The 18,680-nt window shown below is 35.7% G+C and overlaps 1 protein-coding gene across 3 annotated transcripts in view; it reads left to right on the plus strand.

The window, feature by feature from the left end:
• Nucleotides 1–18,680, plus strand: part of TTC27 (tetratricopeptide repeat domain 27) — a 144,032-nt gene that overhangs the window by 12,612 nt on the left and 112,740 nt on the right. For all 3 annotated transcript variants that reach the window (XM_032497325.1, XM_014559194.2, XM_006184609.2), the window contains exons 6-7: nucleotides 10,131–10,295; nucleotides 12,152–12,285. In XM_032497325.1, coding sequence (XP_032353216.1) covers nucleotides 10,131–10,295; nucleotides 12,152–12,285 — 299 coding nt within the window. The remainder of the gene's footprint in view (nucleotides 1–10,130; nucleotides 10,296–12,151; nucleotides 12,286–18,680) is intronic.

The raw sequence follows: 18,680 nt of genomic DNA on the forward strand, positions 1-18,680 counted from the left end.
AGTACATCTACAATGATACAATGAAGTAACAGAACTGAAAAACTACATACATGTATATATGTGTTTTTTAATGGAGGTACCGGGGATTGAACCCAGGACCTAGTGCATGCTAAGCATGTGCTCCACCACTGAGCTAGACCCTCCCCCAAAAAGCAATATTTCTTTTTCCTGCAAAAGTCTTTAGCTTAATGCTTTTTGGATTACAAAAGACTTTTATGAGCATATTTAGGCTATTGAACCATCTATATTTTCCTATATTTTCATTAGGACTGTAGCAACTCTCTAGGTTTTGAGCTCCTTGAGGGCTGGTTTTTCACTTGTTTCTGCTTAGCAAAGTGCCTAGAAAATAATAAATACTACATATTTGTTGAATAGTGATAGCCAACATTTATTGAGCCTTTTCTACATTCACTTTTTAGGGGAGAAGTTGCAGAACTCCCTTTATTTGGCCTTGATCTCGATAGCAGTTTTTATCAGAGTTAACTTCTATACAAGAGTTTTTCAAAAAGCGAAATATTGCAGAAGTTATGAAAAAATTAATCCTACCCAGATACCATACGGGACCTTGAATCTTCTCATAATGGCATCGCCTAGGTGTGGAGTTCTCTTCAAAGTGAAATATGAGGTGGGACTTGGAGAAAATTAAGACCTGGTGCCCAATTTAGCAGACATCATTGTCTACTTTCTATTTTTAGTAATATGAAAAATGTGTAGACTAAATCTTCCCCCATTCATGCCATCTCATATTTTTAAAATGAAGTGAGATAACATTCCATAAACAAACAGTGCAAGGGAGGAGGAGGAGTTGGGATAAGCTTCTAGTTCATGAAACTGGGTCAAGTTTGTGTGTGTGTGTGTGTGTGTGTGTGTTTTACCATTACTTATTTCATTTGATTTTTTAATTGAAATACAGCCCATTTACAATGTTGTGTTAGTCTCTGGTGTACGGCATGGTGATTCAGTTATACACACATATATCTATATACTTTTTCATTATCGGTTACTACATGCTATTGAGTATAGTTCCCTGTGCTATACAGTAGGACCTTGTTGTTTATCTGTTTTATATATAGTAGTGTGTGCCTGCAAATCAAAACTGGGTGAAATTTTAAAAGCCAGGGATGAGTTGAATGTTACTGATATTAATGGGAAAATAAGTTGATTTTTCCAGAATATAGTGAAAGCATTTGCAAGGAGACGGCATCAGGATTCAGCCCACTATTTAACTTTGTAAAAAGGTCATTACGTTATGCTATGTAGCATATTATATTGTTTTCTATGTTTCATTATACTTTTAGAGAAAATTGGTAAATGAACCAAAAACAAGGTGTCATTGGGAGTTTTTCTTTCTTTTTTTGTAAAGGAAATCAAGGTTGATGCAATTGCTTTAGGCAAAGCCATATTTCTTCTCTTTATCCCATATTACATAAATCTACATTTATGGCTACACCTTTACCACATCTCAGTGACTAATATTCATAATGATGACCCTTAAGTATTAAGAAAAGAAAAAAACCCTTCTTTATGTACAATTTTAAGAGATAGGAACCATATGATGTGTTTTAGAGAGAATTCTATTCCAAGAGGTAAAATTTAGTTCCTAAACAGAAATGGTTAACTAGGATATCTGGAAAATATGACTCTAAGTGACTCATTCCCCAAGTGGCTCAGTTCTTTTCTGCAGTATATTTCAGCATATCATTTGCTATGCCTTGCAACTAAGAATTTTTTATGTTGCTGTTCTAGGCTAATTAACGACATTTTTCATTTTATCTAGTCATAAATTGGTCCATTTTGGTTATGTCTAAATAAGTCTGCAGATAGCCTTAAACTGCAACATTTCATAAACAATTTTATTTTTAAAAATGTTCTGGGATTTGACCCAAATGTTGACCAGGCAGTCAGTTATAACTGAAATATTGCTCACTATCCAGAGAAGAATATTATATTTGAAATGTTGCCCTTGAAGGATCATCAAAAAGTTGGCAAGATTTTTTTTTCAGTCTACGAAACATAAGCAACTGTGATCTTTATGTTTTTGTCCAGGAATGTTACATCAGTGCAGTGTAGTGGAATAAAGCCCATCAGAATAGAATGTCAGCATAACTTTGGTGGACTGATCACATCTATGAAAAGAGTGAGTTAGAATCTTGAAAAGTCTGCTCCTCAGTGCACTTTAAGGCACTCTTTTGAATATCATACTAACGAAACCACGATTCTCTGAAGACTGGTTAAGGACATACAGTCATTTATTGTGGCATCTGGTACTGAAAACATGTTCCATTTAGTGCATGAGATGTAATACTGAGGTTTTGATATTTGAAGATGGGCTTATGAAGAAGTCACTGTTTAAGAGAAAATAGGTTAAAATGCTTTGTCTGAGATTCCACTGTAACATCTACAGGCAGCTCTGTGACTCTAGGCTTAGATGGTTTCCACATCGAAATAGTTCTTCAAGAGATAGTTTCTTGGTGACTGATGTATGCATTGATTTTTTTAAATCAATTCAATACTTTGGAATCAATGTCATTAAATATACTAAATATACTTATTATAGTTATCCATATGAATCTGTAGGGATTTCACTTTAATATAGCATTAAAAAAATCTCATGAGAAGAGATTTTGGTTTTATCATACATTTTAAATGTACTCTTTGACATTTTGGTCCAGAAGGTCATGAATATTCATTTCCATGTAGAACCTACTAATTTATTAAAATAATAAGTAAATGTCTGTTGGGTCAACATGCTCCATTTTTTATTTAAACTTGAGTTATCCAAAGCTCAAACCTTTGTGTTCATAGTTTTCCATCATTCTGCATATCTAGCCAGTTCTTAAATCTTATCAATTCTTCCCTAAGGGTTCCATATGCATCCTTCTTTTCCATTCCTACAACTCTGATCCTAGTCCATGTCTGAAATCTTTAGTTTGGAAAGCCCCTTTAGAGATTATCTTGTGCAGCTAACTCACTTATTTTACAGAGAATTGAGACTCAAAGAGATTGTCCAAGAACAAGAACTATGATCTGGAGTTTCTGACCCCAAATCCTGCTCAGTCTTCTTTTCATTACATTTCTCCAAACTGATCATTAGGGCAGAATCCTAACATCTTAATAGTGATAATGCGGTTTACATTTCAGACGTGCTTACTCTATACCAAGCACTGTTCTAAGTCTTTAAATATGTTAACTAGTTTATTCCTTACAACAACTCTATGAGATAGAACTGAAGACTTGGCATAGGGAAGTATAGTAGTGGGTCTGTGTGCTTTTTTGAAGTGTAATTAACCTACAGTAAGACTCATATTTAAAGTGTACAATTGATGACATTTTACATATGTATACCCTTGTGAAATTGTCCCAATCAAGATAGGTAACAGAACATAGTGTTTTAAGATCTGACTTTCAGTCTCTTTTCTGCCTCTGACACCCTACATGACTTTAGGCAACTTGTCTGACTTCCAATCAAGGTTTCCTTCTGTGTAAAGATGATCTTTGAATCCTTTCCAGGTGTAAAATAATGTGATTCTTTGTAGGCCAGCTTCCCACTCATCCTAATGCTGGAGTCTGTTGGAAAATTGTGTCCAGAAAAGTTATCTCCTCTTTCCTTGGGCTTTCTTGAGATTACTTTGAGAGGGAGCCCATTCCATTGTTTAGGTCGGTAACTGTTACAAATTGCTTCCTTTTGGTAATTAAAAAAACCTTCTATTCTGTCACTTGCAACTGCTAGCTAGAGTTGTGCTGTCCGGTGTAGCAGCCCCTGGCCACATGTGTCTTCTCTCCCTGCTGCTTCTCCCCCCATCTCCTTTTTAGGGAAGAGTAGGGCTTAAACTTTTCTGTAGGACCTAGCACAATTCCAGAGATATATAATAACTCAGTAGATACTGATTAAAATTATAAGATGGAAGAAATAGTTGAAATGGGGTAAGAGGCAGGAAAAGGATGGAAAAATCAGAGGGGGCAACCTTAGGAAACGAGCTTGGGAAGATGGAGGTCAGGGATAAGAGGATTTTTTTTTAGAGGAAGTGAGTTAGAGTTGGCTGGCCCTTTCCTGTCTGTGTGTGTGTCTCCCTGGTCTTCATGGCTTATGATGGACACCCTCCATCCAACGGTTCAGGGTCTTATGACGTTGCCATTTGGTTGGCATTTTACTTAGGCGACTGGGCTGCATTTGGCTCTGAGAGTGCAGTCTGTCTATTAACCTTAAGTACTTACCTAGTGATTTTATAATTCAGTCATTTCTTCTTTTTGTTTTTTCCCCGAGAATTCTTTTGTAAATAAGAACTCATCCTCATCAACCAGGGCTATGTGATAGCATTAAATTTTAATTTCATAGGAAAGGCATGGTGTGTTTTTAGTTGTTTTTCTTTAATTGCTAATATTTTGGACTGTTTTTTTAAAAACATAAACCTTTAGAAAAGTTGCAAATATGGTACAAAGACTTTCTCTCTTTCTGAAATCATTTAAGAATAAGTTGCTGACTTGATGCCCCATCACTCTTGCATATTTTAGGGTGTTTTTCCTACGAAGACATTTTCCTGTATAACCATCAATGTTAGGAAATTAACATTGGTACAGTACTCACATTTAATTACTGCCATTCAAGATTTGCCAGTCATCCCCAAAACGTCCTTTATAGCAAAATGATCCAGTCCAGAATCAAGTGTTAGGTTTAGTCTCTTTCAATCCAGGACTGTCACAGAAGTCATGCTGTATCTTTCTCATTGCATCCTAGCAGATGGCATACGATTTCAGTTTGTCCCATTACTGGTGATACTTTGGTCACTTGATTAAGGTGGTTTTTGTGAGTCTTCTTTACTACAGAGTTATCCATTTTCTCTTTATTTGTATTTTTATTTCAAAAACAACTTTTTTTATTGAGATATAATTAACATACAGTAAACTAACCATACTTATAAAGTCCATTTGTAAATCTTGGGTGTATGTTTACACCGATGAAACCATCACCACAGTTGAAATAATGAACATATACTTTGCCCTCAAAAGCTTCCTTGTGGCCTCTTCAGGCCAGCACTGGTCTGCCTTCTGTCACTATATATAAGTTTCCATTTCCTAGAATTTTATAAAAATGGATTCATACAGTCTGCTCTCTCTCTCTGTCTTTTTTGTTTTTTTTTTTTGGTGGGGGACCTGGCTTCTTTCACTCAGCATAATTATTTTGATTCATCCATATTGTGACATATAACAATAGTTCATTCCTTTTAATTGCTGAGTAGTGTTCCATTATATGGAAATACCACAGTTTGTCCATTCATCTGTTGATGGAAATTTGGGTTGCTTCCAGTTTTTGATTTTTATTTTTTATAATTAATTAGTGTTTTATGGTGATGTACATAGAGACTGTGTAAGTCTCCTATTCCTCACTAAACTTTGAAATTATGCATTTATAAATTGATATTAGTATGAGCTCACAGATTCCTAATTCATTCAGTAGATTATTATTTGTTACTCTAATTATATTGATGATCAGATTATCCCAGATTTGGCCAGTGGGAGTTTGTTCAATTTGGCTTCTGTGCCCTTTCCACATATCTTTGAGCACTTTATTTTCTGACATAAGATGTTTTAGCCTCATTTTGTGTTTACTTGCTCCAGCCCTGGAATCAGTAATTACTCCAAGGAGCTCTGATTCCTTTTAAAGTCTTTCAACAGACATAGCTAGAAAGTATGTATATGTGTATATATAAGTACTTGTGTACGTCTGTGTCTATTTCTGTATGTATTAAAAACCATGGATTTACATCATTTCCAATTCCAGTTCAGTATCACAGGGTTTATTTTAGTCTTCTCTCTTCCAAATTTGTAACTCCCTTCTTTGACAGTGAATAATCAAGCTCCCCATTAACCTCATTATTAATAAGAACTTGTACAATCTTCCTGTGTGTAATCAATCTCCCAGCCATGCAGACTGTCTCTTCAACTCTAGCCTCTACCGTGCAGTCTGCTCCCTTGGCCCTGACCTGGCAGAGCACAGTACTTCATCATTGACCTGAATCTATTGAATGTTGGTTAAATCCCTGGCCCTGTTGAGCACACCTGTTGAGTCAGACCCCAGCCCCAGCAAACATGCTCTAGTCTCTGACTGATCCGTAGCCTCAGCAAACCCCCTGAGTGAGCCCTAGATCTTGCAGACATGCTGGCTGAGTCTTTGGTCAAGTCACTAGTTCTGGTTTGGGGAAAGCATAACTCATGTCTCCAACTTAGGCGTGCACTCCACTGAGGCCCTTTTGGAGGCTTTGCTCCTGGCAAACATGCTGGTTGAATCCCCATTTAGACCAGGATCCAGCAAACATGCTTGCCAAGTCCCTGACCTTGATCAAGGAGCTCCAATTAAAATTTAACCTTTCAGTGTGTCAGTATCTTTAATTTCATATATATATCTCCTTATTTTCTTAAACTGAAAATCTTATTCCTAACAGTATAAACATAATTACTTACTTGCTTTACTGTGTATATAAAAGTTTCAAAACAATGCCAGCATTCCTACTTATAATAAGACCATTGAATAAAGCTCTGTTCTTTCTTTGCTGCTCTATTTGCCCTTAGAATATATTACATTAAAGATGTGTACTGTGCTCTAAGTCAAAATGTTTTAAAGACACTTGAAATAATTCTTTCCCTTGTCAGTAACTTGTTATATAGTTAGAATTTTATTTTTCCATTTGTTTTCAATTTTTAGGGATTGCTTTTTTCTTCTTGATTTATTTTTGGAATATATAAAGCAATTACATGATTCCAGAGTCAAAACTCTGTAACAAGGGCTGTTCAAGAAGTTTTCCATCCATCTCTGTTTCCCTTTTACTCTCTTCTCTCTCTTTCCCTTTATTAGCTAATGGTTTTATTAATTGTTGGTTTATTTTTCTAGTGTTTTTGCCTTTTGGTTTTCTCCTTTCCTTTTTTTTTTTTAACATTTACAAAATATAATACACACAGAGATATATACACACATTGACACTTTGCTTTACTTAATATATCCTGAAGATCATTTTGCTTTTACAACTGTCTAGTATTCCAGTATATGAGTGTTTTATAGTTTATTCACCTGGTCTTCTGTTGATAGATGTGAGACCTTTGGACTATTTTCAATCTTCTGCCATTTTTTAATCCTAGAAGGTAGGCTTTAAAAATTAGCTGAAGCGAACAGGAGCCCCAGGTTCCCCTAAGCAGCAAAAGCTTATATTCCTCATCTTACTTGCACTCTTATTTCCTCTATCCTTTGTTATCTTCTGGAGGGCTAGTTCTACCCAACCATTCATGTCAAATTTTGCTGCCAAATGAGGTCAGTTCAGATCTTTTACCCCTAAAAAAAACTGCAAATACACTTTAGGTTTGCAGGGATTTATTTGATCTCAGTGTTGCAGATAAGGGATTTGGGGCCTATAATAAGCGAAGATAAGCAGTATCTTGTAAGTGACCAACAAGTTAGTCTTGATACACAGCTGACTTTGGAGACTTTGATGCCAGAAGAAAGTGCCTATGTGAACCATTAAAGGCTGTGTGGCATGAGCGAGAATGTCTGAGAATCTGAAGTAAGGTCATTGCGATTGGAGCAGAGAAGACAGTGTGGGAGATGGAGGTCCAGGACTGGGTAGGACATGAGAGGGCGTGCTTAGGAATTTTGTTGTTATCTGAATAGCCATGGAAATCAGCTAAATGGCTTTAGCTAGGGCATATTTGATCAGTTTTGTTGATGAATATCCTAGATATTTAAGAAATTGAGCAATCCTGTACTTCAGATTTTAGGGTCCAGGCCTCATCTTTTGTCTTCAGTGCTCCTTGCAGCCATCAGAATAGGATTTTAAGGTCCCCAAGCGTTTGGTAGGTAGCTTCAGGGCAGAATACGGCAGAATATGTGCTTAATTCCTAAGGTTGTAGTTTTCCTTTAGTTTTTGCTCTTTGAGTATTCCTTATTTTGTTTCCAGCACAATCATTAACCCAAAAATGTATTAAAAATTTTAAATCCAACTTCTTAAAAGTGTTATTGAGAGAGTAATCAGTCATGCTGTTAGAATCTAAAGATTAAACTAATTCTTAAAAAAAAAATTAGTATCTATCTCCCTACTTTTCTGACAATCTTTGACCTTGAACACATAAGAAATGCAGAAAAAGCACAGAAGTACAAGATCAAAACTAATTGTACTAATATGTGTGTGTGTATGTAAGTATATATTCACACACAGATTCACACACACACACGTATACTTACATATATGTGCGGTAGGTAGGTAAGTGGTAGGTAGAAGGGAAGAGAGATGCAGACATCTGGCCTTGGGCATTTATGTGACTTACATGCTATCAGAACAGTTTAAATTTGACAGTCTTCTTTAGACCTTTATGAGCAATCACAACATAGCAAATCTCCTTAAATACAGAAATGACCATTTTGTGATATTTGAGAGAGGATGTTAAAAAACCTTGGCCCAGCATCACATCCCTTAATATATGTTTGCATCCAGAACCTTTAGAGAAGATTACTGTCACTGTCACTTGCGAATTGTGCTGAGATCATTGGAGGTTATATTTCTGCAAGTGATGGCTAGACACTCAGGAAAAATGGGCAGACAGAAGAAAAGAAAGTTTAAAAAGAAGAAGCGCTCACTGATAGTATTGAGTATCATCAGATCGAGCTTTTCTTGAGTTTGGTTTGCATGGAGGAAATCTGTGGAAGGATTTTCACAGTGAGAAGTTCACATTTGGATGCCCATCTGCCTTTTGAAGTAAGATATGTACATATTGATTTAGTCTCTTCATTAAAGCCTGGTAGTATATAGAAAAACTTTCTCTTTCTTTCATTTTAATTTCAGTTCACAGTGAGACAAAGAATGTCTGTTTCATAGCTATAGGTTTCTCTCAGATTACGAGGTGATAAAGTAGATTAGGTTTTGTAACATCATCTCAACACCTTTGTCCTTCCTCTGCCAACTCCCTCCTCCCCTTTTCCCAACAAGTTTGAATTCAAATTCTGGCTTTGCCATTTAACTAGTCAAACTGAGGTGACTAGTCAATAAGCTGTCCAAGCTCAGTTTTCTAGTGAATTAAATGGGGTTAATATCAGCCCTAAGTACATCACTGTGAGAATTAACACAACATGTAAAACCCCCCAGTGCTAAGCAGAGGAGGCATGCAGTCAATATCACTTCCCTTTCAGCTTAAATGATAGAAAACTGATTCTCAATCTTTGAACAGTGTAAGTGCATCGTCTCTTCATTCATTATGCTTTCATTCTTGTGAACTGCTTTAGGAAGTACTGACCTTGTCACTGGCATCATTTGTGAGGAATAGTTTGGCAGGGATGTTATGGAGGGATGGATGAAGTGACCTGCTGGATACCTCCTTGGTGAATGCCAAGTAACCCCTTTTGTATATATAATTAGTATTGACAGTTATCTCATTTCAGTTACCATGTTACTAGGCTGTTACCCTCCCATCTTTTCATCTCAGGTATTTAGAGAAATAAATTAGAATCTGACTGCTAAGCCAATACTTATTCATTCTCTATTTGATACTCATATTGTCTTAGATATATACGGATATATATCTATTTCTCCTTTTAAGGGAGAATTTCGACATTCTTTACATGGAAAACTGTAAATAGATCTCCTCTCCATTAGATTTTCATATTGTTTAAATCTTTGCGGATTCATTTGGTACATTGTCTCATCACCTTGTGTTACCATATTTTTTTATATCATGATTAAGATAAGAACTCTAAAATAAGAAACAGCAGGGTCATGAATCATATCTCCTAGGATTGTGTGGAATAAAGGAGATAATGTATGTAATACCCTTAGCTTCAAGCGTGGAACATATAAGTGCTCAGAGAATGCTTGCTGTATACTATTGTTATATGTGTTCCTTATCTTCCAGATTTGAAATTCTGTAAGAGCAGGAACTGTGTAGTATATATACTTCACGTATTATGGACCCAACATTTTACTTATTAATACATTTTTATTCTTTTTTTTTAACATTTTTTATTGAGTCATAGTCATTTTAAAATGTTGTGTCAAATTCCAGTGTAGAGCACAATTTTTCAGTTATACATGAACATATATATAATATACTTATTATTATTATCAGATTTTAATGTTTCATCTTTTGTCTTGCAGTGATGAAACTAGAGAATCTGTTTGTAGATGATTCAGGTCGATATTTGGCTATTCAGTTCCATCTGGAATGTGCATATGTATTTTTATATTATTATGAATATAAAAAAGCTAAAGATCAGTTCGATATTGCTAAAGACATCAGCCGATTACAAATTGATTTGGCAGGTAAGTTTTTTTTACCTTTTGTAAATAATTGACTTATTTTTATGGTAAAACTAATATATATATTGGCAGTTTGGCTGTATTTGATTTTCTATGTTCTCTGCTTTACAAAAATGGATTTAAAATTTTTATCTTTAGAGTTCATAGTGTTAGAACAAAAATGAAATTATATGTTTTTTTTCTTCCTGAAGATGCCCATTTATTTTCCAATTCCGTAAGACACATGTTAGTAATATATGGCAGTACACAAATGAACTTTGCCTATTTGGTTGTGGATGTGGGCCTCCCAAGGCCCCTCCTGATTCTCAAGTTTAGTCTGGCCTCTCTACATTGCCCTTTCTTGTAAATACCCACTATGGCTTCCATCCTGTCTTTTTTGTATTCCTTAAGAACAGAAATTTTGAACCATTTTGTTTCGATGTTTCTTCATTGTCTTAGAACACTATCTGGCAGACAGTAGGCACTCAATAAATATTTTTTGGAGGAACAAATAAATTACAGAATTTTTCCTAAAATCTGTGTTTCTTCTGAATATCAAATAAGAAACATTGGTTTTCTTTTAATGTATTGCTCTGTCCCTAGTCTCACAATATAATTGGCTTTCAATATTGAAGACGTTAATGAAACTCAGACATCGTCAACTGGTCACACCACTTGTACCTGTTGAACCTGGGCTCTGTGACTGTTGAAGTGATTGATGCTGTTTGTCACTGACCCTCCGGAGGCTAGGCCTCAGTGATCTCTAAGGCTCATTCTTAGTCCCCAAACTCTGCTTATTGAGCTAGTCCTGTCAGTAAAGTCCTTCAGCTATATTATGAGATAAATATGCTTTGTGGCCTCATCTGGGATCTTGGCCACCTTTTATTACATTATTTGTGTGGGGAAAATTATTAAATATCCAACGTACAACTTTTGGAACAATGGCCATGTGTGAATTGGAGTCTTGTATTTGAGCATATAGTGATATGTAGTATAAATTGTGAGGTTAGTTTCAGAGATGATGTTTTTAAATGTTTTGGTCCTAATAGACCTTTTTTTTTTTTTTTTTTTTTGATAAGTTAAAAAACGAATAGCATAGTACCCTGTATAGTCAGCTTTAGCTGTTGGTGTATTTACTAGCTAGTTCTTCCTGTTTTTTGTCCAAGTTAAAAATATAGGTGTGCTCACGAATATAAAATGAAAATCAGATTAGTATTTTTTTCCATTCAGCTGTAGCCTTACTAGAAAAAAGTAAGCTGTGTTAGACCATCTCAATAGCTATTTTTGGTACAGCATGTTTAAAAGGGTGTTGTATTATGTAGAGCCAGACTCATTGCAGGATAAAATCCAGACTTCTTAGACTGGTCTTTGTAATCAAGGGTCTTTGTAATCTGACTCTCGCCAGAGAATAGATGTCAGAGCTCTTGCTTCCCTTAATGCTGTTCTGCAAGTTCTTTCAGATACAAAATGAAAAAAAATGTTGGTCTTATGTGGAGCCAGATAGTGTAATAGAAAGACTGTGGGATTTAGAACCTAAAGCCCCTGACTGTAAGCTCTGGCTCTGACACTGAAAACTTGTGATCTTGAGCAAGTGACTACCCTTCAGAACTTACATTTGTTCATCTGTTACATGGAGATGATAATATTTCTAGTGGAATCTAGTGGCAGAAGTCCCGGGTTTGAGTGCTGGCCCTATAGTTTACTGGCTCTGTAATTTTATAAAAAGGCACTTTAAAGTCATCACTGGGCTTCATTCTTTTACTTGAAATGGGAAAAACACCTTATAAATTCTAAAGCACTCTGAAAATACTACTCTTTATGATTGTACAGTAGATCTGATTGACAAGTTAATAGATATAATTTAATATATATGTTTTCAGGTGCTTTGGGAAAAAGGACACGTTTCCAGGAAAATTATGTGGCACAACTTATTCTAGATGTAAGAAGGAAAGGAGATGTCTTTTCAAATTGTGAATTCAGTCCAGCACCCACTCCTCAGGAACATTTAACCAAGGTGAGTAGGATCATAGGTTATTTAAATTAGTATGCAAATCTAAGTTTCCATGGGTGAGTTTCATAGAAAAATTGGATGGGGTGGGAAGAGGCTTCTTTGGACCCTTCCTGAGCTTTTACAAGGTGGCTGGGGGCAAAAGAAAAACCCCCAAACAGAACCCATGTTTAAACTGTTTTTACCCTTAAATAGAAATAAAATGTTGTTTCTCTAGACTTCAGTAAGTATGAATTAATAATGTTACGTATTATGGCCTTGAAAAAAATCCAAAAGGCAGACTGAGTAGAGATTAATTTTTCTAGCACCTACCATTTTTTTTGCCTTCTGTTGATATTTTCGAACATTAAGAGACTTGAAATTTCTTGGGCTTCTTCAAAATATGTAAACAGATGATCAGAATTCCTTTTTTTTTTTTAACCAGTTTTCTGGTCTGCCTTTAGTTACTGTCATTACTAGGCTAGTTGCTGCCTTAGTATGTTTTCTTGGCTTGACTAATACATTTTCTTGTAGCTTAAATTTATGGCTCTTGGTCAATTTACCTACCCATAGGCCTTTCCATCCACTTTCATGGAAGCAATTAGCATTTATAGTTTCTTATCCCAGAGACCCCAGACCAGCATTTTTGCTGGTTCTTTGGTTGAGGTTACTCCCCTTAAAGCCCACTGTTTTGCTGCTCTTCATTCCAAAGCCTGCAAACAAATTTATGTGGTGCATAGAACAGCAGCATTCTGTTCTGTACTGAGCATAGCGCTGAGGGCTGGGGCTGGGGAGACGGGGAAAAAGAGCAGCAGCAGTAGGGAGTCCGGAGAAGGCCTGTGATGAGGTATTATGTACTTCCTGGGCTCTTTCTAGGTTCTCTGTTGTTTGCTTTTGTGATCACTTCAGGGGGACAGGGGAAGGGGGCAGCTATTGATTCTAGGAGGAGAAGGAAGGAAGGATGGAAGGAAAGGTGGAGAAACTCAGGGATAAGACTGCTTAAGGCGCAGCCTGTCCCTCCTGAAGTTGGAGAGCCATAGCTGAGCATTCGTGCTGCTGTGTTGATGCGGGTCAGGGAACTGTTGATACCTGCTTCCTTCCTCCATTTCTTCCTTGTAGGCACCAGACCTCCTCCTTCAGCTTTTTGATGTAATCCAAGTCCCTCCCTACGTCTAAGATTAACTGTCAGAAGCCTGGTTTTTAGGCCATAGCACAGCATCAATGAAAAGAGATTTATTCCTGCAGTCTAAGCATTTAATTCAGTAATTCATTGTTGTTAATTGTTTTTTTTTTCTCCTACTGAAAACTGTCTCCTGTGCTCATAAACAGGATACGATGATATTACAGGGACTGTATAAAAATGATGCACAGTTTAATACAGAAATTATGTCATCTCTCATATTTGAACTAAAATACATTCGAATAATCTTATGATCTTCATTAATTCAAGGTGGAAAGTACAAATTATGTGATGTAAGTATGGGTAGGTACTCAGGGATGGAAGATTGATTTGCTTGTTTAGTTACATACCATATTTCCTTATGTCAAAGATTCTATTAGATTATAAAACACACCATCTGTTTAATAACTACTCTTTAGGAGAAAAGGAACACTATTATACCAATTACAGTGATTGTGAAATATATCCTGATTAGAAGTGATACAATGTGGAAATGTGTATCTTAGAGTTGAGGAAATACAGTAATTTTATTGCCAGTGAGGAACATGTTCCCTTTGGGCCTTCCTAGATTTTTAATCTGTTATTAATGAGGAATTACACAGCCTAAGGCTATTAGATTTCAGGATTTAATAAGCCAGCAATTATGAGCAACCCCAATGTGCCAAAGGCACAGTCTCTGTTCTTTATTGTTCAATCGTGGGGACACGGTGTGAGGAGGGAGAGTAAATTAAAATTGTATAGTCACAGAAAACACAAACACCTGATCAGCATCACTGATAAGAAACATACATTAAAAGCTGAATGTGGTGTCTCCCACAAATTGGAACTAAATTATGTGCTCATTTTCTTTTTTCTTTTTCTTCTTTCTACCTTAAGTACAATACAGCAATTTATTAAGATGCTTAAAGTGAATGCAAAGGGAAATAAAGATTGCAAAATTATACATTCTACCTTAGTGTATCATACATTAGATGGTGTAAAGAATACAACTGGATGGTGTTTAACTAAAGATAAAACTAAATATCCCAAATGCAGTGCTCATTGGTTTGCTGCTTTTATATAGACCTAAGACCTAAAGAGTGTCAAAATAAGTAGCTGCAAAGTCAATTCTTGCATGTGATTTTAGCGTAAAAAATTTCAGAAAACAGATCTGAAATACCAGTTTTCATTTTTGACAACTGTAATGTCAAGGATATTTAGACAAGAAAAATTCAGTAACATAAGACAATCCAGATGTGTGTCTTATGTGACTGGTCTCTACTGTAAGATTGAAAAAGTTAAGTGCAAAAACTAAGTCTGTCCAAAAGTCCACGCTTGTGTAGTTTCAGGCTTTCATTTGATGCTCTAGGTACAGTATTTATTACACAGCAAGGGCAACACTAAAAGGAGAAACAGATCTATGATGGATACATGATAACAATATCACAGGCATTGCTAGACGAGGTGAGAAGGACTGTAGCTAATTTCTTGATTCAGTAGAATGTTAGGAGGTTGGAGTGGAACGAAAGTAGAACAGCAGTTTGGGGCTTGTAGAACAGATAGGTAAGTAGATACTGCAGCAGACATTTTAATTTCAAAAAGAGCTGAATAGGAACATAGAGCACCTTTTTTTTTATCACAATAGTTTTATTTTAATAAAAGTCAAGAGGGAAAAATTGGTACAGTTTTTCCTATGTGTTGATAAAAATGCTAAGTAACTTATTAGAACATTCCAAATTAAGAAAAATCTGAAACTCAGAGAAAATTTCATAAATATTTCAGCGTTAGTGTTTAGTAAACATTTAATACCACTGGTGATTATTCCCTTTTTAAACTTATGGAATGTAGAGACTCTTGAATGGAGATCAAACCTGTTTTGATCACCAGTTTGTATCTGACAAGTAAATAGTACCTTGTTGATAATGTTGACCTGTCTCAGGTCTTCTGTGGGGGAGAGGAAGGATTCCCAGGCTGTGACACTTGGGTCCCTGTCACATCTTTATTGTCTAGCCTGGGTGACAACCTGGGAAAGTTACTATATTCTGTTTCCTTATTTGCTTTTCCCACATCACACATTCTTAGAGGATCAGATTAGATCTGTAAAAGTGCTTTGCAAATGTGTTATTAAACATTGGGTATTAGTAGGCAGGTCAATACACTCCCCCATCAGGATGTGAAAAGGTGAGAGTTTTGGATCCTTTACATCTGCACTGTCCAGTATGGACAGGATTTCATGAACTGTGTACGAAAAAACGAATGTATAGTATCTTAATTAATAATTTTATATTGATACGTGTTACAACGATAATATTCTTGATGTATTAGGTTAAATTATTATTGTTGTTGTTGTTGTTGTTATTATTATTATTATTATTATTATTATTTTGCTTTTTAAAGTGTGGCTATTAGATGATTTAAAATTATATACCATGTAGCTCTAATTTAAAATTATGAAAGGCCTGTTCAGAAAAAGGTTGGCCACCAGGGTGCGCTGTGTACCTGCCAGCCCTGCTGTTTGAAGTTGTGCTGGTCAGGGAGGAAGAGGCACTTTTTGAGTGGATGCTGAGCCTAAAGTTCTGTGTTCCTGCCGTCCGCAGTTGTTGGAGGTTGCTGTACTCTTCTCAAAACCTTATAGATAGAGCTAGGTCTCCAGTTAGGATGAATTTGAGGATGGACAAGGGGAGTTGTTCCTTTAGACTATGATTTGGGCAGGTTAACTGCTTAGCAGTTAAGAGATTATCAGTTAAGAGGTTGTCTTCTTAGCCATAGACTGGTTTCTAGCCTTCTGAAGGGGAAGGCTGGGAGGCTCTGCCCACCTCCATCCAAAGTCTTCCTAGTTTTAGCTACTTTTATTGAATAAGAGAAAAAAAACTTAGATCAAGTTTATTGAGGAGTAATTTACACAAAATAAAATATACCTATTTTAAGTGTTTTGACAAATAGGTTCATGTAACCACCACTGTTATAAAAATATAAAAGCATTTCCATTATGTCAAAAAGTCCACTCATACTCCTTTGCAGTCGGTCACTTTCCCTCCCACTGGTCTGCTTTCTGTCACAGATTACAGCTGTTTTTCCTAGAATTTTAAGTAAATGGAATCATATAGTATCACTCCTCTGTGTCTGTGTTCTTTCACTTAGCATAGTGTTTTGAGATTCATCTATATTTTGATTCTAACAGTTAGCTCCTGTTTATTGCTGAGTATTATTTCGTTGTATGGATAAGCCACAATGTGTTGTTTGGTAGACACAGTTTTTCTGTTGGTAGACCATTGAGCCATTTAGAGTTTTCGGCTATTATAAATAAAGTTGCTTGGAACACTTATGTGTAGGTCTTCACACGGCTTATGTTTTTAATTATCATGGGTAAATGCCAAGGAATGGAATGGTTAGGCTGTGTGGTAAGTGTGATTTTAGCTTGTTGAGAAACTGCCAACTGTTTCCCAAAGTGGTTGTACCATTTTACATTTCCACCCTCAATATATGAGAGCACAATTGCTCTACATCATTGCCAGTGCTTGGTATGGTCAGTTTAAAAATTTTTCGCTATTCTTGTGAGTGTATGTGTCGTGTATCTCATTGTGATTTTACTATTTTTGATGAGTCATTTTTTTAAGTCTATTTTATTGAGATGTAACTTATACACAGAAAAATTGACCCATTTTAATTATACAATTTGATGAGTTTGGCAAATACATACACCCAACCATTACAATCAGGATACATTTCCTTACCCTAGAAAGTTCCATTCTACCCTTTGCAATTAATCCCCCACCCCTTCTGGTCCTAAACAGTCAGTGATCTGCTTTCTGTGACTATAGATAGTTTGCCTTTTCTAGAATTTCATGTGAATGGAACCATACAGTATGTACTCTACTGTATCTGGCCTCTTTTGCTCAGCATGTTGTTTTTGAGATATATCTATGTGGTTGCATGTGTCAGTCCTTCCTTTTTCTTGCTGATTAGAATTCCATTAAATGGAGATAGCATAATTTTTCTTTTTAATCTGTTTACCTGTTGATAGACATTTAGATTGTTTCCAGTTTGGGGCTGTTACAGATAAAACTGCTGTGAACACTTACATACGTGTCTTTGTTTCTCACGGGTAGCTATTTAGGAGTGGAACTGATAGCTATTGTAAGAAACTAGCAATCTGTTTTCTGTGGTTGTACCATTTTACATTTTACCCAGAAATATATTAAAGTTCTAATTGTTCCAGATCGTTGTCAATATTTACTATTATCAGTCTTTTAAATTTTATCTCAAGTGCAGTGTACTAGTTAATTCTAATTTTAATTGGTATTTCCCTGTTAACTACTGTTTTGAGAATCTTTTTCTGTGCTTATTGGCCATTCTTTTATGAAGTGTCTGTACACATCTTTTGTCCATTTTTATATTGTGTTGTTTATCTTCTCATTATTAAGTTGTAATTCCATATTCTGAATACAAACCTTTTTTCAGATCTTTGTTTTGTGAACATGTTCTCTGAGTCTAGAGGTTGGCTTTTCATTTCCTTAATGATGTCTTCAAAGAGCAGAAGTTTTTAATTTGATGAAGTCCACTGTATTAAGTTTTTCTTTGATGGTTCAGATTTTTGGTGTCCTGATTAAGGACAGTCTGCCTATCCCAAAGTTGCAAAGCTTTTCTCCTATGATTTTTTTCCTGGAAGTTTTTTAGTATTCGCTTCCACATTAAGGTCTGTGATCAATTTTGACTTAATTTTTGTGTACAGTATGACATAAGGGTGGAGGGCCACTTTCCGCCCAAATGGATATCCAGTTGTTCTAACACCATTTATTGAAAAGACTTTCCTCTGTTGAAGCAGCTAGGCACCTTGTTGAAATCAACTGACCATATAATATGGGTTTAAAATTTGGACTCCTTTCTATTTCTTTCATCTAGATGTCTGTCTTTGTTGCCAGTAGCACACTGTCTTGGCTTTGTAGTAATTCTTGAAATTAAGTACTTTATCAAGTTCTCTAAGTCTTCAGGTTTTATTCTTTTTTCATTGTTTTGCCTATTTTAGATCTTGATGAGAAATGGAGTTGGGAATTGAGGTTTTGGATTAAGATTTAGAAGCAGAGTAGAACGATCTGTTTTGAATCCTGATGCATCAGTAAAAGGGACTTTTGCATACTAGGCTCAATCAATGATAGCTGATATTCCCTATTATTTTATTTATTTATTTATTATTTATTTATTTATTTTAATTTATTGCGGGGGGAGGTAATTAGGTTTACTTATTTATTTTTTTGATGGAAGT

This window comes from Camelus ferus, chromosome 15 (genome assembly GCF_009834535.1).
Source record: "Camelus ferus isolate YT-003-E chromosome 15, BCGSAC_Cfer_1.0, whole genome shotgun sequence".
In the NCBI taxonomy this organism is placed as follows: Eukaryota; Metazoa; Chordata; class Mammalia; order Artiodactyla; family Camelidae; genus Camelus; species Camelus ferus.